The sequence below is a fragment of the Micromys minutus genome (assembly GCF_963924665.1).
Source record: "Micromys minutus genome assembly, chromosome: 3".
NCBI lineage: Eukaryota > Metazoa > Chordata > Mammalia > Rodentia > Muridae > Micromys > Micromys minutus.
This window is the reverse complement of record NC_137972.1, coordinates 82,460,953-82,482,297: the sequence shown is the minus strand read 5'-3', so window position 1 is coordinate 82,482,297 and position 21,345 is coordinate 82,460,953. Positions and strand designations below refer to the sequence as shown.

The following is a 21,345-nucleotide window of genomic DNA, read 5'->3' as shown; positions in this document are numbered from 1 at the left end:
CCCTTCCTTTTCTTTTTCATCAATTTCCCCCTTTCCTTATTTTCTTTCTTCAGTTTCTTCTTTCTGAGGTCTGCAAGTAAGGGACAGTAATCTATTGTAGAACTTATGATCTCATTTCTGACGTTAAAGGTGATGCCAACTTCATTTGTGTGTGGGTGCACATACACAGGCGGTGTATGCACATGCTTGTGGAGGCCATAGGTCAAGTGCTTTACACTGCTGCACTCCCTCTTATTTTTTGAAACACTATTTCCCACTGAGCCCAGAATTCACCAGTTGGCTAGATAGTTTGGCCAGCAAGCCTTGGGGATACAGCTATCTGCCCCCTTCATACTTGGGTTACAAATGTACACCACCACATCTGGCTTTTATATAGGCCCTAAAGATCTGACCTAGGTCTTCATGCTTGCATCGAAAATAATTATCGACTGAGCCCTCCTCAGTCCTCTGATACACTTTTCACTGGATGATTATGAGGTAAAACAATAATAAATGGAGAGTGTAAACTGGAGATGTAAAATCAATGCCAATGCAATTCTGCTCATAGTCGCTACAAAAATTAAGTAGTTAGCAATCCATTTAACCAAAAGATAGAAGGCCGGCATGATGAAAATTATAAAACATGGATGGAAGCCAGAAAAGGTCATAGATCAGAAGAATGAATGTTGTAGAATATGCATGTCACCTTAAGCGATCTGCACATCTGAAGTCATTTCTTCAAAATGCTAACCTAATGCCATCTCCTTCAAGATGCCTTTACAGTACTGTGAAAAATCCTAATGTTTGTAATAAATAAATAAATAAATAAATAAATAAATAAATAAATAAATAGTCAAATCAATCTTGAGAAAATGAAAGGAAAGAGGCTCTGTAGTGCCCAGCTTCAAAACAAGCCACAAAGCTCTGTTAGTCAAACCAGGACAGAATTAACACAACAGTAAGCTTCTAGAGTAAGGGCGCAGACTAGAACTAAAAATGCGTGTCTGCAATCACCTGATTTTCAGCAGAAGTGCCAAGAACATGCAGTAGGGAAACAATGTTCTTTTCCACACGTGCTGCTGGGGAAGAATGCACACTAGATCCCTATTTCCCACCAGCTCCAGAGATAGGCAGCCTAAGGCCTGAGAGCAATCAGAGAAAACAGGAACACACACGTCTGTACATTGGAATAGACAAGAACTTTTGGGTGTGCCCCTAAAGGGACAGGAAGCAGCTTTTCAGTCAAATGGGACTTCACCAAACCAGGAAGCTTGTGCACAGCAAAGAGAAGGGAATGATTTTCAGAATGAAGAGATGACTCACAAGAGGCAAGACTTTTATCAAAAAGACAGAAGATGACACATGCTGGGAAGGGTGGAGAAAAGGGACCCTGCCATTGGCCCATAAGAATGTAAATTAACGAAACTGTTATGGGAAACAGTATGAAAATTTTCTCAAAATATTAAACCAGGACTACAACATGTTCAGGCAATCCCACCAGTAAAAAAAAGTTTTTTTCCAGAAGAAATGAAATCAGTTTGTTGGAAAGGAATCTGCCTTTGCATGCGAGTGCAGTTCACAGCAGCTGACAGATTAAAGCATTCGAGTCCATCAGCACTAAATGGATAAAGAGATGAGAGTGCAAGTCTATCGTGGAATCCGTAGGCCCACACAGGAATAGGAACCCTGTCACCATGACAACATGGATGGAACTTGGAGGGCATTATGTTAAGCAAAGTGAGCCAGCACAGAATGACAAGTGTCAATATAAGAATTCTGTAGCCCGGGTAGTCAGGGCAGTGGCAGAAGGAAGGGGAAGGGTTGATAACTAGTTGTTAAGTTATGGGTAGGTAAGAGCAGGTAGGTTCTGGTGTGTTATCATCCGGTAGGCTGACTACACATACCAATAATGGGCTGTACATTTAATAAAATTAGGAGGATGCTTTTGGTTTTGCATGAAAGAAATGACATACATTTGAGGAAATAGACATGTTTACCCTGCCTTAAACAGTCCTCCCCAACCCAACGCACACTTCTCATTTTATGTATCAGTGGGCAAAATAAAATGGGGGAAATGTATCGTTGGATATAGTTTGAAAGTCTTCTAAGATCCATTTGTACAGACATGGTCCCTAGAATGGTGTGAATGGGAAAAGCTGTACCTTTAAGGGGTGGGATCTGAAAGGAGGGTCCTTAGGTCCCTGGGAGTTCACCCTTAAAAGAGATTAGCAGACCCTTCCTATCTATGCCCAGTTCCTGGATTGAGATGTGACCACTTGCATTTTTCTGGGTACCCAAGGGAATATTTGTCATCATTCAACTTTTCTTCTCACTTTGACCCGCATTTTTATGGTGTTTGGCAGGTGCCGTACAGAATGTTCAGGACTGTGGGAGTGGTGACATAATTTGGGCCCTCAATTATCACAAATAAGGCCTAAACCTCGTGATGAAATATCTATGATTTCACTGAAGATGTTTGGCAGATTCCCAAGGAAGACCTTTCAGTAATAACATGCCCTAAATTCTTAAACCTCTGCAAATGTTTGTCTAAGGTCTTTCTTTCAATGTGAAAGTCAGTTGGGCAGGGTATAAAATTGTTTACTCACATTTATCTTAATTATGCCACTCTTTTGTTTTCCAGTACAGAGTAGTATTATTGAGATATATGATGCTAGTACAAGCTTCTTTCTGTAAGAAGCAACTTGATCCATTTGTCCAGGGTCAAAAACCACACATATTTTTATCTTTAAAGTATAGACATTTTAGTAAGATCTGTATTAATAATGATTATTTCCAGTTTTTGGCATTATACCCATGTTTCCCAGGTATAGAGAGCACTCTTTCAATGTGGCAATTTAAGCCTTTTATTCTGTTCTACCCTATTATTAGATGATTTTCTTTCTTGGTGACTTATATTCATTATATTATTTTCACTTAACTTTTCATATTTATCATTTTTATTTCTCTTTGATTCTTTGTACATCTTTTTAATTATATTATCTATGTCTAGTCATTCCTTAGTTCTTTCTAGCTAAGTATAAAGTTTGAAAAAAAAACTCAGTTTTCTAATTCTTCCTGAAGCCTATTTGCTATGTTTTTTTTAATAATACTCAATTTCTATTTATCTCCTTCATTAGATTTTATATTTTCACTTATTTCTGTAGTTTTATTAGCTTCTTTCATCTCATTTGGTAGCATTAAGCTATATTTTCATGTGATTCAGGGACATTTTATTATGCTGGTGAACTTATACTATTGCCTTGTAGTGATCCTTGCAGTTTGCTGATACTCCCATATACATCAATAGTTAGCTCTCTGTGCTTTTAGAGAATAGAAGTGTAAGGCAGTAAAGTATTTCAGAGTATTCATTATCTTCATGGTGAGGACTCTTTCTGGTCTCTAGTGTTAAAATGTTGTTCTCAATTTAGCCCCAATTTTGAGTTTGTTTTCTATGGATGCTCTCATGGAAACAAACATTTGCTTTCCCTTCATCCCATGTCATTCTTCTTCCAGACTGAATTTCCAACATTTTCTGAGGGTCTGTGGGAGGTCTGTGTGGTCATTCTTCATTCATACACTTCTGTTGATTTCACTGGTCTCCACTCACTTTACTTAGGGTTCTATTCAGAGTAGGATCATTTCTTTGTCTCGTGTAAGTTGTTGGTTTCCATGTTCAGTGGCTCTTGTCCTTACATCTCTTCCTTCTCAGCACCTGGTAGCTGGATTTGTGGTTTCTGATATTTAGTTTGGTTTGGCCTTTGCCCCTTTTGTTGCTTATGTGAAAATGACCTCGGTCCCTTTCCTTTTTCAATCCTATTTTATTTTTATTTCATGTTCTGTTTTTTAATGAGGGATTAGAGGACACTAAAGACCAGTGCTGCTACCATAAACTTGCTTCTTTAGAAGCCTACTGACTACTTTAAAGGAACTGCTGAAAATATACATTTAGACACATTGGTATCCATCATCTATGACTGAAACCACAGGTTGGTGGTTCCTACATTCACAATTTGGCACAGATCCCCCTCGGCTGCTTTTCTTTTCAAGACCTTTAAGGACCCTTAAGCTGTATGTGTTTCACAATGAAACCCATTTCCCCTCGCTTTTACACCACCTTCTGAGTCTTTCTTTTCTTTCTCTAGCCAACTTTAAGATCAGTGCCACACTCTGCATTAGCTCCCCCAGGACAGAAATATAGAATGTCTTTCTTTTTTTTGCTCAGTCACTGTCAAGTTAACAATTAAATGTGTCAGCCACATTTCCCAAGACTCTTTCAAAGCTGTACTTAAAATATTTTCATTACTTTGTTGAGAATTTCATTCAGTGCATTTTAATCACAAGCACACCCAATTCTTCCCATTAACTCCCCCCAGCCTAAAATTGCCACTTCATATTTCACTTGATATTATTGTGGTGTTTACATAGACATTTCCAGTTATACTAGTTTTTAGTGTATTCGAGCTGTACACAGAATTATCTATTCACATAGAAGCAAATCATTTCTGATTAATGAGAAAAACACTGGCTACTCTTCTACTTTTTCTTTTTTTATTGGATATTCTCTGCATTTACATTTCAAATGTTATCCCTTTTCTCTCCACTCCCCTCTCCCCACCTCCCCTTGGCTCTATAAAGTAGCTCCCTCTCTCAACAACCCTTTCCCACCTCAGCACCTTGGCATTCCCCTATATAGAAAATAAGCCTTCACTGGACTGAACGTCTGTCCTCCCACTGATGCCAGACAATGCTATCCTCTGCTGCATATGCACCTGGAGCCATGGGTCTCTCCATGTGAACTAATTTGGTTTATGTTTTAGTCCCTGGGAGCTGTGGAAGGTTTGTTTGGTTGATAATTTTGTCCTTCCCATGGGGTTTCAAACCCTTTCAGCTTCTTCAGTCCTTTCTCTAGATCCTTTATTGGGGTTCCTGTGTTCAGTCTGATGGTTAGCTGCAAGCGTCCTCATCTGTATCAGTGTGGCTCTGGTAGTATGGCTACTCTTCTCTATGTCAACAGCTTCACTATCTCCCAGGCATCCAAATCCAAACTCCAGCTTCTATAGCTTCTCTATCCCTAATGTCTTCTTGATTTAACACATGATCCAGGTTGCCACATTGTATCTTAGCTTCTGAATATTCAAATACTTCAGCCAAACTTTTGGGGACCACAGGGTTACATATGACAATCTAATTTCTTTCCTAATGGTTCCAGCCTCGACTTTCCATCTCACCTCCCATCACTTCCTTAATGCACGATGCATCCTGTTCTCAAGCCCTATGAGTCTCAATCTTGAAAGTGTCACATACTAACTAGAATACACTTTAGCCTCGTTTCCACAGAGTTACCCTCATCTCCTCCAACTCAATATTAAAGCCACATCTTCTACATCCTTTCCTAGAACTGAAGTAGGAACAGAGGTTTCTCCATTTACTGTAGTTATATACATATTTTAACTATATTAGGCCCCCCTATATGACTATGAGTCCATTTCATCTATGTGCCTTCTTGAAGTGAGTTCATTTAAGACTGTGTTCTTGGTTGTCTCTCATTCTCGGTGCTTCCAGTGATCAATACAACAGCATTCAGTAAATATCTGTTGTTTGAGTGACAAAACATGTAAGGCTGTGGAAATGCAAATATTCCATTTAGAATGAGCAACTATAAGCTAATACTTACCATAGTATAACTAGTTAACAGATTCCGGTCAAGTCCAACATACCCTTAGAATAACACAAAATGATCTGAATCCGGATTTCATGTATTTCCTTGGCTCTACCAAATACCAATTATAAAGAGTTAAAGTGCAAAGAAAAAGCCCAACCAAGTTTTTAAGTCTTTGTAATAAAGAATCAAGAAGTCTAGGGCCAGATGAGATATTGTTGAGTGGTTAAAAGTGCATAGTGCTCTTGTTGAGGGCACAAGTTCCATTCCCAGTGTCCACGTTAGGTAGCCCACTGATTCCTCTAACTCCAATCCAGGGGTATACGACATCTCTGGCTCCACACATGCCTACACGACACCACATCTGTGCACGCACCCACACACACATACACACACCACATACAGCTTAATTGTTCTTAAATCTTTGAATTCTTTTGAAATAATAAAAACAGAAATTGAAACTTCTTGATGGCAAATCTATTTTAAGCATGAGCTGAAGATTTTTTTGTCGCAAGGTTGTGTGCATATACATGTGTCTGTGAAAGAAATATAAACACAAAGACACACACACAGTTGGGGGGGTGATTGAGAAAGAGCAAGTGAGCGTAAGAACATCTCTCATGTACTTATCAGGTTCACAAACAGCTTCTAGTGACCATGCCTTGCTTTTGTGTCAGGTTCTCACAGTGCTGGTCTGACCCCTTTAAGAAACACTTAGCAGCTCAAACAAAGAAGGAGGAGAGCAGGAGATGCCGTGTGTGGCTCTTACCTTCGACCAGTCTCCGGCAGTCAGCTGTGGTGGACAGTCTGTCCTGGCACAGGACTTATGAGAAGATGCCTTGGGTCCTTGGCACAGTTCATCCGATAAATTCAAAAGACTGCCATCAGTTAACAGCTGCCGGCAGGTGACTCTCCGGTTCTGAGTTCCCCCACCACACGTCCTGGAGCACTAGGAGAAGAGACAGCGGAGGAGTAGGCTTACTCCCTGTTAGTGCGAAGCAGGGCCACGACTGCTGTCATCGGTAGAAAGGGCCACGGTTCGCCAGGCTGCAGTACCTGCTGCCACTCTTCAATATACCAGCTGGGAGGGCAGTCAAACTGATTGCAGGCTCGTAAGGCATGAGGCTTTTCATCTCTGCAGTCCTCGGGAGGGGCTGGGGATGCCTCCGGATGTACGCAGTGTACATCTCGCGTCTGGATTCCAACACCGCAGGTAGCTGAACACGCACCCCAAGAGCCCGTGTGCCATCTGTATCCAACACCAAGTGGGGAGAAAGGTAAAAGCAACTGAGAGAACGAGGCCAAACACAACAAACACAAATGATCTCCAGCTTCTCTCTGGACCCTTGACCAGTGGTCATCAACCTGTGGGTCACAATCACCTTGAGGTCACAGAGATATTTACACTTACGATTCATAATCATGCCAGAATTACCGTTATAAAGTAGCAGTGTAGTACTATGTTGGGTTGGAGGGGGTCACCATACCACGAGGAACTTTATTAAAGGATCATAGCATTAGGGAGGCTCTAGACCTCATTCCTGCGTATAGGTTCCATCTCCATGAATATATATGATTAAAACATAAAGACATCACATTTAAAGGGAAGACATGCCGGGGAAATGGTTAAAGATCTCACTTGTTTGGCAAGACCCTGAGTGACGGGGAGCAGATTGCTTTCCCACCCTGCCCTGACACCATCCAGCAAAACTAAAACCTTGACTGGGTTTTCAGTCCCAAGGCAAAGATGATTTACAGAGGCACCAGGAGAGATTTTTTAAACTGCTTACAAACACATTTCAGGAAGTCTTCAGGGCACCTGGATTCATTATTCGTAATATCCTCGAGAAAATTCCTTTATGTTAGGATTGGCTGTACAGCACATATATAATGTGATTCCTTTCTAATAAGAAAAATCAAGTTTCCTAAGGAAACAGCTGGAAAAATGGAAAAGCACAGCAGCAGCAGCATTTGATTCATATTTCCAAGTTACTTTGGTGAAGATTCCTGCAGCTTATACCCCCACCTGAAGCTTACATGCCCTATTTTCTGAAGTGCTGGAAAATACTATTTTTAAAAGTGTTTGCCTCATCTTATTAGAGAGAGGTTGGACATATGGTTATTTTACTTGTGGATATTTGATTTTTTTAGGGACCATGGTGGATATTTGATTTTTTTTAGGGAACATGAATTCTTAACTAGTTACTACAAAGATACGTCAAGAGCAGGAAAAATTTAAATGCTCACAACGTACCGTAAAACGATGCTCCTCTAGGGTGTTTTGCAATGCATAGAAGAAAAACTTATGAATTTCACAAAGCGAAATAAGATCATAAAGTTTTAAGCACTGAGGGACAAGCCTGCTCACCATGAGACGCAGCAGCATCAGTGGTCACTAAATGCTGAAGTGGACACACGGTAGTTACACACAGTACACGTGCAAGTCATTGCAGCGAACCGAAAACCCCTCCTGTGTCAGAAAAGCTCTGAGTAACAGCATTTCTGCTTTCTTTTGCTTTGCTTGTGACTTTTATTATATTCACCCATCATATAGACCTTTGTTAACAGAGAAAAACAAGTTCACTCAAAAAACTTACTTAAAAATAATTTTAACGTCCTCGTCTCTAATTTTCTATAATAAACATTTTGCTTTGGGGTGGTGGATGACAAACGAAGCTATTGGATCTGTGACAGGACAAAATATTATTTATAAAAGGAAGTTTGTGAGTGAAGGACTAATGAGTCAAGTGTAGGAAGAAGTCATTTCACAGAGCAGGTGAAATGTCCATGTATTAAGGGTTTGGTTCCCAGCTCGGCACCATTGACAGGCACCTTTAAGGGACAGGGTCACTGGGGCAGGTCTCTGGAGGGGTGTGGGACTCCAGCCCATGTCCTCTCTTTCACTCCCATCTGAGTCTTCAAGAATGTAGTTTTTAGGGTTGGTTCTGACAGTTTCAGTGGCGGGAGCTCATGGGCTGGTGCAGAGAGGAGCTCTACAGCTGGGGCACCTGCACAGTACAAGCTGCCCCTGCAGGGTGAACAGGAAGTGATGATGGCCATATTTCTGCTTCATGATTTCTAGTTATCTACATGGGCAATATCAATTAATCTCTGTCTTCAAAGATGTTAATAACTGCAGTTTCTTCCAGCTTGCTTTTGTGTTATAATTTCACCTGGAGTAAGTGCTTCTTCCAAATGTTGAGTCTGTTGACTATGTTTGCTAGTATCAAATTGCCATATTGTGCTTTGGAATTTCAACTTTCCAGTGCATTTTGAAGGAAGTAGGAGATTCTCTCTCTCTCTGTTTTCATCTTCTACCCTCTTCCCTTCCCTCATTTCTCCTTTCTTTGTCCCATAAGAATTGAACTTTCATTTTCTGAACTAACTGGAGCCTCAAGTCTGCAAAGAGCCACCACAAGGTCTGTCTTCTCCTCTCTCCATACTCTGCTCTTGTGAATGCTTGCATAGCTCTTCTCATTGGGTTTCTGTGGTTGTATCATTTTTTTCCCTTTTATATCAGATGTACCAATGGTCTGTATTTGGAGCAAACCACGAGGTTACAATACTATTTTAACTGGAAGTTAAATAGTCTGTAGCCTCAAGCACGAGAAAAGTCTACAAATCACACACGCATGAACACACACGATATTTTGTTGGCAATATGACTACATATCTAATTATTTAGGAAGTATGTGTTTCACTATTAAAACTATTCAGCCTAAACTTGTAAATGTTATTAGAAATGACTTCAGCATGATTATCTTCCAAAAGTATGCAACTAGAGAAATCAATTATAGCCCCAACAGACAGGACATGGAATTACTCTTATCCAGTAAGAGAGCACCAGTTGTGTGTGTGTGTGTGTGTGTGTGTGTGTGTGTGTGTGTGTGTGTGTGTGCATACCCATGCATATTTTAACTCAAGAAGTGAGTAACGTGTTGGTGTAAAGCCACATCACTTTTGCCTGCTTCTTCTCTCCTTTTTGCTCCTGGGGTGCTGACTCTTGATAGAAGAGGAGGCTGTTTTCAGACCATTATGTAACCCTGAGTTTTTCTACAAACTTCTGTCTCTTTTCTGGACAAATCGAACTCTGCGAAATAGCCATCATGCAGCAGTTACAGGGCTGGGGAAACTGGAGAGCATACAGTGCCCACTCCCCTGGACACCCCTGGCTAATACATCAAGTGCACTTGCCTTAGGGTAAATAAAGGCCTGCTGACTGTCTACTCTAGTCTCAGTGGTAAGCTTCGCCCTGGGGTGATATTTTACTGCTATTGCCCTTGGAGTCAGTAAATATTTATATGGAAAATATTATGCAACCCCTGTTCCTGTTATTCCTACACCACTGATTTCTAGAACCTAAAACATTTTTGTAAACTTACCTTTATTTTGGCATGGAACCTTTGCCTCCCCTGGGTTTTCTCCAACATAACTCTCAATCTTTGAAAAGGTTATTAAAGTCACAACTCTGAAATGAGGGAAAATATTTCCAATTTTTAAAAATAAAAACAGACTCTTAATTTTGCAGGGTGGCCAAAGCATATTGTCTGCTCCACTCTTTCTAGCATGGTAGCTCCGTGGCATGCGTCCCCGAGGATGGAGTGAGTAAGAACTCTGGCTAAGGCAGTGAGGTAGGAAGGGGTGCTGTGCATGTGGACAGAAGCAGGAACAAACCAGCAAATGTCCCTCAGCAGCGTTAAAAAAACATTTTCCAGATTAGCGGTCAAGTCTTCTGCAGTTTGGTGGTCTAATGGAGAGGGATACCGTAAACTAAACTCAGCCTGCTTTTACCTCATGAATGGTTCTGTCAAAGGTTGTCATTCTCCATCAGCTCTGACTGTGTCAGCCCACAGATAGTGCCCAGCTTTGAACGTCTTAATTTAATGAGTTATTTGACCACGGCGAGAATGTGATTCGCTGTCAGCACATCTTGTATTTTCTGAATTTGAATGATTCTTTAGGCCAGTGAGAGATACTTTCAAGGCTGAGCACGCAAGTATGTGCAAGTGTGTGTGTGTGTGTGTTTGCACATGTGTGCATGTGTTCATGTGTGTGTGCATTTGGGGTTTCTGAGTTGCAGCTCCTTGAGTCCCTTGATCACAATGGGGGAAAACTCATCCTGTGATGGGCACTGCTGTTAAACTCTGATGGCTAGCAGCTTCCAGTCAGGATGTTTTTAACTTATTGAGTGAGGGTTTCAAAGGATTTGACCACACTTTAAGCTGAGGAGAGAAAAAACAAACAAACAGCCTCACAGAAGCCCACAAATCAACGCAAAATGTGAGCAAAATGCAACTTGAAACCATCAGCCCCCCAAATATTGCACAGAGCCGAGAGTGTAGTTTTGGGTAAGAGTCTCGCCTGGCAGTTCTGAGTTCTGAGTTCCATGCCAGCAACAGAGGGAAAAGAAAAGAATATTGGAGATCAAGAGTCTTTGATAATCCCCAAATCTAATACTGTTTTCATCTCGGAGTCGCTCCTTCAAATCCCTGAGAGGGAGAAATGCTGCTGTGAAGACGCCCCCACGTGTTCCCACCCATTTCCACCTTTCTTGGGACCTTCAGCAGCTCCTCTTTCCGAAGTGTCTGAGGTCAGTTTCCTACTCACATTCTGTTTACCTTCACTTGGCCAATGAGAAGCAAGTCAGTGGTTCCATTGCAAGAGAGAGAATTGACTGATATCCAGATAGAGAAAGACTCAGTATGAACAATAGTTCAGAACCCACGAGGGAGCCTGAGCTAGTATGGGTCATAGTGAGTAACAGAGTGTAGTTCCCATGCAAATTCCTCAGGGTGAATGTGAGTGTGTGTGTGTGTGTGTGTGTGTGTGTGTCTGTATGTGTGTGTATGTGTGTGTATGTGTGTGTGTATGTGTGTGTGTGTGTGTGTGTGTGTGTGTGTGTGTGTGTGTGTGTGTGTGTGTGTACACCAGTGGTCATAGAAGCTGTGATTCAAAGGTTAGAGTGAGGGTCATAAAACTTTTTATGGTACTGAATTTCACTATGACCTCCAAAGAGGCTGAAATTACATAATTTCTAGCATCTATAACTGAGATTATTTGCAAATAGTTTTTGCAGATGGCTAAGTTAAGTAGTGGTCATTAGAGCAAGCCTAAGACAATCCGAGTGGTGTCTTAAGGGAGGGAGAAGTCTGGACACAGACATGCTGAGGGTAGTAGATACAAAACCGCAGGAAGAATGTTCTTCGTGAACCACAGACTGCTGGAGGCTGTGAGCAAGGAGAGAGGCCTGGAAATGATTCTCCTTCCCAGCCCTCAGAAGGACCCAGCGCTGCTGACTCTGTGGTTTTGAACTTCACAGCTCCAGATCTGAGAGATGATAAATTTCTTTTCTTCCAGCCACTTAGTCTACTGTGCTTTGTTAAGGCAGCCCCAGGAATCTAAGCCTATGCCAAGTAGAGAAAGCACACTAGAGCGCCCAGGTAAATGGAAGTCAGCCTGCGTGCTCCATATGAGGAAGTCACGCTGTAAGTTAGGAAGAGTGAACTCTCTCAGCCCCTCTGCTCTTGAGGAGAACCTGAGCTCATTCCCGGCACTGACTTTGGTCCCTAAAACCCACATTGTCCAGCATACAGCTACCTGTAACTGCAGTTCTAGGGAATGTGACACCCTCTTCTGACCTCTCAGGGCACCTGCACACAACAACGTACACACCTACAAACATACATATCAGTTTTTAAGAAGAAGTGAAGAATTTCGTCGCTGTTCTGAGGCACCATTTCATCCTGTGGCAATGCAATTGCTCTCATGGGATGTGCTGCTTTCAGGCTGTGGAACATTCTGTTTATCTCAGTTTTACTGATAACCTACCCTACCTATATCTTCCCTTTCAGTGTCCTGGACTAGAAACAGTGAGCAGAGCTCTGGTGAACACTAGCTTCATGGCAAATGGAAGTGACATACATAGAGAAAGTACCCCCATGTCTTCGGTTGTCTTCTCTCCTTTTAATAAATATGAGAATTTCATGGTTCGTCGTTTGTAGTCACCATTTGAAATCTATACAAATCCAGACCATTTCTTTTATGCTCATTTGTCCACAGAGAGAAAGCGTGTGCTGACTGGCGGAGGGAGAGCTGATGGCAGGCAGCAAGGGCTGAAAACCAAGAGCTTGGCTCTGCTGGGAGCAGCTTCCTTTTGGTGGTTTGGAAAAAGCAGAATTTGGACCAGATAGTACTTAATGAGAAATCTCCATTCCTGTATTTGACTTTGTATCATGCAATTTATTTATTGTGTGTTCTTGGGAAAGTTACCAATAATCTAAGAACCCATAATTCTGTTCTCATACCCAGAAACCAAGGTTATTTATATGTTACATATTCATTACCACATCTCTAAATGGCAAATGGTCTAAATGTGAAGTTATTGACTAAAGTAGCAGAGATATGTATAATATAGCACACACAGTAGTTACAATTTCTTCTCACTGCTTGGCCTGTTTAAAGCCCATCAAAGATGTCTGTATGTGTTGTGGGACCCCCAGGACCTCTCTACTGAGCTCTGATGTACAGATGAGTACCATGTAGAAGGCAGGGCTATATATACTCTGAGCGTTTCTAGAAAACACTCCAGAGATGGAATTATCTTCATGGCTATAGATACAGAAGCACAATCAACTGTATTCATGAAGAATAATATTTTTTGTTTATTCACAGTAAAAGGGTGATGATGTCCCTGTGGGTTCAAAGAAAGTCCCGGTGTACTGGCTGGTTTTGTCTCAACTTGACACAAGCTGGAGTTATCACAGAGAAAGAAGCCTCCCTTGAGGAAATGCCTCCATGAGATCCAGCTGTAAGGCATTTTCTCAACTAGTGATCAAGGGGGGAGGGCCCAGCCCATTGTGGGTGGTGCCATCCCTGGGCTGGTAGACCTGGGTTCTATAAGAAAGCAGGCTGAGCAAGCCAGGGGAAGCAAGCCAGTAAGTAACATTCCTCCATGGCCTCTGCATCAGCTCCTGCTTCCTGACCTGCTTGAGTTCCAGTCCTGACTTCCTTTGGTGATGAACAGCAGTGTGGAAGTGTGAGCTAAATAAACCCTTTCCTCCCCAACTTGCTTCTTGGTCATGATGTTTTGTGTCGGAATAGAAACCCTGACTAGGAAACCCTGCTTTTCCAAAAATATTTGATTCAGATTTCAGTAGTATAATGAGAAGAAAACATGGGAAAGTCACTTGGTTCATTAAGGTATGCCCACTTAGTACCAAGAATAATTCTTTTGAATGACTTTTTCCAAGGGGATTCACACTCCACACTATCCCAAATAACGTCATCTTTTGTACCTGTTCCAAGACAACCTCCTTCCCTAGAGGACTCTGAAATCCATGATTTCTCAAGTCACGTATATAAAGTGGTGTCACCTCTCTATACCTACTCACCCTCAGATGTACTTTAAGTCACCTTCGGATTACCCCATAGTACTTGGTACAATGTGAACACTGTAAAGAGCTGCTTGATTACATGACTTGGGAAATAGTGACAAGAAATAATGAATCTGGTGTTTTATTTTGCTTTGGGTTGCTATGATAAACACCACAGCCAATGGCAACTCGGCAAGGAAAGGGTTTACTTTATCTTAACACTTATTAGTCCCTTAAAGAGGGAAGCCAGAGCCGGAGCTCAAGTCAGGAACCTGGAAGCAGAGACTGAAGCAGAGAGTATGGAGGTGTAGCTGCTTCCAAACTCAAGATCACATAGATCAGCTACCCACTTCTTACAGAGCCAAAGCTCACCTGCCTAAGGATAGTGCCGCCCACAGTAGACTGTGTCTTCCTACATTAGTCAGCTATTGTGAAAGTGCTCCACAGACACACTCACAGGCCAATCTGATGGAGGCAAATTTTCAACTGGTGTTCCCCTTTCCCAGGTGGGTCTAAATGATAACCAAGATTAGCCAACACACTTGGATATACGTGAGATAAATAATGCAACTTTTCACAGGGCTAGCGGTCAGACATAAGGTCTCATATATGTTAGATAGACATAGATGTTACATAACCCTCTATGTTGAGCTATTCTCCTGGGCCATTAAAACAGTACTTTTGTTCACAACTGCTTTGAACACTTGGACATGAAGAACTGACTGTGTTCGATAGTCACGAAAAGCTCTGGATGCAGTTAATATAGTGAGTGTCTTGGTTGGCAGTGAGATAAAACTTTCTCTTTTGTTTTTCTTGCCTATTCTGGAATGAGAATTCTCATGTGGATTACCCTGGGGTACAGTCACTGAGATGTGAGTGTGAAGCTATGGGAAGAGACTCCCCTGTGCTGCTTCTGGGCTTTACTTTGCCTGGCAGCATGAAGCCATGGGTCTTTTACTGCATTATCCAACCCAAGACCCGAAAGATGGCTCTGAGAGTAGCCAAGAAGTTCCTAGTATTTCTGACATATACCAACAATGTCAGAAATGTAGAGATGGAAAAGAGCCACGGTATCTTCTCATTGCAGGTAAACTTTTACCAAGCATGAGACATCTGAGTCGGCCTCCCCTCCGAGGGCAAGGCTCACGAAGGCAGGATGTACATCTTCAACTTACTCCTTGGACGCTCATAAAACACACTTGTGTTCTCTTGGCATGGCAGAGGACACAATAGCCTTCCTCCATCATTTCTCTTCTAGCCATCACAAAACCTGCCGTTAGTAGGTGATGGCAGTTTAGTAAGCAGTCATGAAGATTTTGGCAGAGGGAGAGAGGTGATGGAATGGCTTCTCTAAGTTTTTTTGGCAACTAGTTCATTGCAGAACAGTCGCAAAATAACGATATTTGTTTTGTCACAGGAAAAGGACAGTTGAGGCAAGATTGCAAAACACATGTGCGACAAACCAGCGATGCTGAGTCATTTATAGTAGCCAGTGACACCCAGGGGCAGAGGGCTAAAATCCTAGGTTCTTACCAGGGCCTAGCCAGGAATCAGGCTACAGTCATCTTACAGTAAAAGAGCCCATAACAAAATACCCTTACCTGTTCTTTGGGGATGCTGACATTTCATACTCCACAATGTGAGTCCCAAAGCAAGTTAGAAGTAAAGATGACACTGTGTGCTTCACTCTTGCTGAGAAATGGCATTGACTGAAAGTGATGAGGAGGAGGGATTCTTTGGATTTTATTTCAGGTTACTGCCCGTGACTGAAGGCAGCCAAGGCAGGAACTGAAGCAGAGGCCACGAAAGAGCTGGCTTACTCCCTGTAGCTTGCTCGGCATGCTTTCTTATACAACCCAGGACCAGCTGCCCAGGGGTTGCACTGCCCACAGTGGGCTGGGCCTTCCCACATTAGTTGTTATCAAGAAAATGCACCACAAACATGCTCGAAGGCCAATCTGATGGAGCCATTTCCTAATTTGAGGTCCCCTCCTCCTATGTTACTCTAATGTGTGTCAAGTTGACAAGGACTAGCCAGCATGGGAAGGTAGTTTATATTTATGGGAGTTTTAGATAAGACAGAGTCCATGGAACCTTCCACAAATACAGGTGATGAAGAACTTGCTGTGGGCCCAGGCCACCTCTCCCTCAGATGCTAGGTCATCAGAGGTAAAAGTTTCTTTGAGAAGACTAGGAGGAAGAAAGAAGCATGCTGGCTGATTTGCATAATAGCAGGCCAGTTTATGCCCGTTGATGTTTGATGCAAATGAAAGTCAGGAATTCTCCCCAACTTAGTTGCCGTGAATGTACCCCAAAAACTAGGGTCACAGCATAAGTTGAGCAGATGCGAACTCTGAATGGTTCTGGCTGATCCACTTTGGTAAGTTTGTGAGTCTTATGTACAGTGAGATTCTCTTTGCAGACATCATTTCTTTGCTAGCTGTGTAAGACAGCACATACCTGGGCGGGCAGGGCTCCATGTTACAGGCCTGACTCATTGGTGGAGGACGATGAAGCATGTCACACAGGCTGTCGTTGACGGTTTGGTGGGTCTGGGTGTGTAGGCACACAGGTATGGCTTCTTGATGGCCTGGAAGGCAGAAAGAGAAACAGCACTTGCACAGAATAACTTACTGCAAAAAATGACAACAGGATCTGGGGTCATTACATCACCAGCACATTGTCCTTTTGACTTCATCAGAGGCCTAGGTCTCTAACCCTTAATACCACTTCATTAACCTCTAAACCCAGTCCCTGCCAACATTTACCAATCTGGAAACATTTAGGAGCAGTCTACACTCAGAATAAGCTGCTTCCTAAGAATTCATAGCTCGGGGTGCCCCTGTAGTCAAAATGTTTCTTTCCAACATGTATAAGGAAAAACTACATCAGCTACAGAATACCATCTTCCCTAGATCACCACACATTGATAAATCCAGTCGTACTTTGAATCATCCCATTGTGATTGGAGTTCCCTGCACTGTTCCTGCAATTAGTGGTGCCTCCTCTATTAGCAGAAATGCCTCTCATAGCACAAGTATGTGATGTGCCTTCACCTAAGTCTACAATAACCCATGAGGTCAAATAAATGGCATCTGCATCTCCATTTTATTTATATAGCAATAAGGAATTTAAAATTTAGAGAGAAATTAAGACTGAAATGGGAGTAGGTTAGAAACCGAAGATTTGGCCTAGGGAGATGGCTCATTAGCTAATGTGTTTGCTGGACAAGGGTGAGAGCCAGAGTTTAGATCCCCAAACACAGGTAAAAGCTCAGTGGGTATGGCCATTCATCTGAATTCCAGCCTTAGAAGGTAGTGAGCTGGAATCCCCCACAAAAGCTGCTGGGGGAGACTAGGCAAATCCATATCGGTGAGCTCTGGGTTTGATTGAGAGACTCTGCTTCAGAGGATAAGGAAGATAACTGACCAGGGATGACTCCTAACATCACTTAGGGACTACATGCACTTCTGCCCATCTGTGTACAGACACGAGCAAACAATATATACACAGGCATACACACACATGAGAACAGAAAGATAAAAATAGATAAATAGGTGAAGAAAGAACCTGAAGAATAAATTCCCTGCCTCTGGTTTCAGTGGTCTCTGTCTTCTAGTCTGAGGATTCCAGAATGTGACATGGCCTTCCCATGTAGCAATAGCCCCTGTGTGAATGTGAGCATTCACACTCTTGGTTCCCGGAGGCCAGACAGACAATCTCTGTGACTCCTAATGCCTGAACTCTCCTTAAGCATCCTTTGTTTGCTCAGACAAAAAAAATCAAAAAGTATTGAAAACTGGAATTGGGTGAAATATAACAACAAATTTTGATGAAAAAATTTCTAAAGGCCTGCAGAGACTGACTGTTCTGTGAAATACGCAAACATATTTGCTTTCATGTCAGATCCACATTCCGTTATGTTACAAGCTTGTGGCCCTTTTTCTGAATGCCATGTTTCCATTCAACCATTTTATGGCATTTTGCAAAATGTAGCCTAGGCCAAAATACTTTCACAACAGATATTTTTCTTCTTCAATTCTTTGTAATAAATCTTCCCCCAGTTTCTTCATCTCCATCGTGTGCTCGCCATGACAACAGGATGCAGTTGGCAGGCATCTTCTTTGAGTGTTTCAAACAAGTACTGATCAAACAAAAATATCACTTTTATTTCAAAACATCAAAATTTTTTGCATCCTCATAGGAGAATGAATGATCATTTCCTGATACATTGTATTCACTTATTTTAATCTAAGAAAACTTCAGTCATATTTAAAATACATTTCAATTTGCAACAAATAAATTTTTTAGAGAGTGTATTCAGACTGCCTTGGAACATTTTATGAAGACTGACTGGGGGAGGGGCTTAGGGAACCACTTGAAATTGTTTGTATCAAACACTCATGACATACTCTTTCATAGACAGAAAAAAGTTAAAATCTACTACCTAATGTGGAATATTTATTGATGAAGAATATGTTTTCCAAAGGTATCGACAAAATATTTCACAGACTACATGCTGATCCAACAATATGATTTTGTCCTTTTTATGTCTGAAGGTTTGAATGAAGAGTTATCTTTTAAAAAGAAAAAGGTACATTTATCAAAATTCATCTTATTCCTAACAAAATGAATGTCACTAAATTAATGTGCTTAAAGTACATTAATGAATGTGTTCAGTGAAATGCTTATAATAAATTCCTCTAATGCTGCATGAGACCATATTTTTCCATACTTGACTTCCACAATGTTTTGATAAAAGTGTCATCTCTCAGTTACACAGACACACACACACACACACACACACACACACAGCCAATGTCAAGGAAACATTTAAAGACATATGTTATTGGGTAATATTTCATTGTACAAAAATACAGTGTCTTTGTGCAAACATACAGTGTCTTTGTGCAAACATACAGTGTCTTTGCACAAACAATACAGAGTGACACCTCTGCATGGTATCATAGTATGGGACCATCATATATGTGATGGTGCATGGCCACATCTATGTGCACCAAAGTCCTTAGTAAGAAATAAACAGGTAAATGGATATAACTAGTTATATTCATTAACCCCATTCATTTAATCCCAGCATTTGGGAACCTGAAGCAGGCAGCTCTTTGTGAGTTCGAAGCCAGCCTCGTCTACACAGTGAGTTTCAAACCAGCCAGAGATACATACTAATGTTCTATCTCAAAATAACAAAGCAAAGAACAAATACATTTCTTTTTGTTATTTTAGATCACTTTGAGTTGGGTAATTAATGAGTTCATATCACACCCTTACATATAAGGTGGTGGTGGTGGTGGTGGTGGTGTGTGTGTGTGTGTGTGTGTGTGTGTGTGTGTGTTATGAGTTATTGTGTGGTATGTTGCACTGTGATATATGTTTACATTCTATGTGTATGTATGCATATAATATTTATGTGTGATATATGTGTGTGCACACACATGCACCTGGGATCATGTTGGAAAACTAGCTGGTGAGATTAAGTGTAGACTACCACAAACTTTCAGGCAATGAGAAGAAAACAAAATATGGTATGGTCCCAGAGACCAGTTCCATGACTTAGCAAGTGCACGCATGGCCCAGCGTTCCACACAGGTGAATTCTTTTCCGGGGACCTGTGATGACACAGCTGGAGAGGAGTGAGGATTGTTGAAGGCTATTTGGCTGTATGGAGGGCATCATAAACATCACTGGAGCCTGACAGGAAGTGACCAATTACATCAAGAGTAGCTGGGGGGAAAAAAAAGCTACAGCTTGAGGCCTGTCAAGATTTGAAGGGATTTGGAAAGAACAAAACGGTGCCGGCTAATGTACCATGTCGGGAACACATTTCCACGGGGAGCATGCTGAAATGAGCCCAGAGTGAGCTGATTCCATTTTTATTCTCTTCCGCTGCTTGTAGAAAGAGCCCTTTCTATATGCCAAGAGCAAGCCAAGGGTTCCGAGGTGCATAAGAAGAAGTATCCAGGGTACTGAACTTAAAGGGAGAGGAGTTAAGTTTGGGGCAAAATTACTTGGGGGACACTGAGGCCATGTGCTCTGGAAGTAAGAGAGAGGGGTTTATACTTCAGGCCCAAGTAAATCAGAAAGGACAACTTTTTAGTGAGCTGAAATGGACTTCTAGGAACAAGTCAAGGAGGAGAGGGAAGGCAGCTAAGGGCCCTCATGTAGCTCAGACTGGCCTCAAACTCATTGAGGGATACCTTGCAACTCCTGACCTCCTTGCCTCTACTTTCCAAGGGCTGGGCTTGCAGGCATGCCCCACTGCACCAGCCTCGGCTAAGGATTCTTTCTCTGAATTACACAAGGCCAGCCCCATACTCAACACAGTGGCTTTGCTGTAGCCTAGAGTCAGTTACATACCACCCTAGCTAGGCTCAGTGCCAAGGTGGTAATGTGACAGAGCAGGGCTCAAGGATGGGTGGGTTCAGGGACTGATAGGCAGGGAAGGGAAAGACAATCAGGGATGACCAGAGGACAAGGATTGACAATTCACACTCAAAAGTGAGGATTTGTGGGACAATGGTTGGCCTTGAGTTCTCCAAACTACTAGGGTATTCTAGGCAACTATCTCAAGACTGCCAGGAGAGTGCACCAAGCTCCTGAGCCACTGGCTCCTAGATAGATGATGCTTCTTTTGTTTTCTGACCTACTTCAGGAAGTGATGCCTTGCTATGCAGGGCGCTCAGGGAGTGAGCCCACTTGTTCCTCGTACTAGCTACATGGAAGTCACTCCTCTCCTAGCTGCCTTTGGAACAAGAGGTAGAACTTTCAGCTCTTCCTGTATTATTCCTGCCTAGTAAAACCCTAACTAAAACAGAAGTTGGTACCAGGAACTGGGGTATTGCTGGAATAGGCCTGATCAAGGAAGAATGTGGATTTGGGTGTGGACTTTGAGTTCGAAGACAGTGGAATGCTTTAAATGGGGCTTAATGGCTCATCTTTGTAGGAATATGAAAAACTTTGTTGCTGAGGATGACTGGAACTATGGAAACCAGGCTCTAGTAGTTTCAGGGGAGAAGAATTTTATTATGTGGCCAAAAGACAGTTCTTTCAATATTTTGGTGAAGAATGTGGCTGCTTTTTCCTGTCTGAAGAGCTGACCTGAGGCTACAGTAAAGAGATTTATATTAATTGTATTGACAATGAAAGTCTTAAGAAAACCCAACAGTGGCTTTGTTCTTTGGCTAAGTTTTATGAAGAGTGTTTTAAACAAGTGTAGCAATATTAGAAAGAAAACATATAAATAGTATGATTCAAGTAATCAAAAAAACACTAGGAAGTGAAACAGAGCCGAATCCTGTGTTCAAGGAGGTAAACAGA

At 41.9% G+C, this 21,345-nt stretch overlaps 1 protein-coding gene across 1 annotated transcript in view; it reads right to left on the bottom strand.

The window, feature by feature from the left end:
• The window catches only part of ADAMTSL3 (ADAMTS like 3), a gene marked incomplete at its 5' end in the record, with an annotated part of 198,667 nt that overhangs the window by 46,863 nt on the left and 130,459 nt on the right, over window positions 1-21,345 (bottom strand). The window contains 3 exons of the mRNA XM_080914464.1: window positions 6,408-6,587; window positions 6,695-6,887; window positions 16,471-16,600. Coding sequence (XP_080770590.1) covers window positions 6,408-6,587; window positions 6,695-6,887; window positions 16,471-16,600 — 503 coding nt within the window. The remainder of the gene's footprint in view (window positions 1-6,407; window positions 6,588-6,694; window positions 6,888-16,470; window positions 16,601-21,345) is intronic.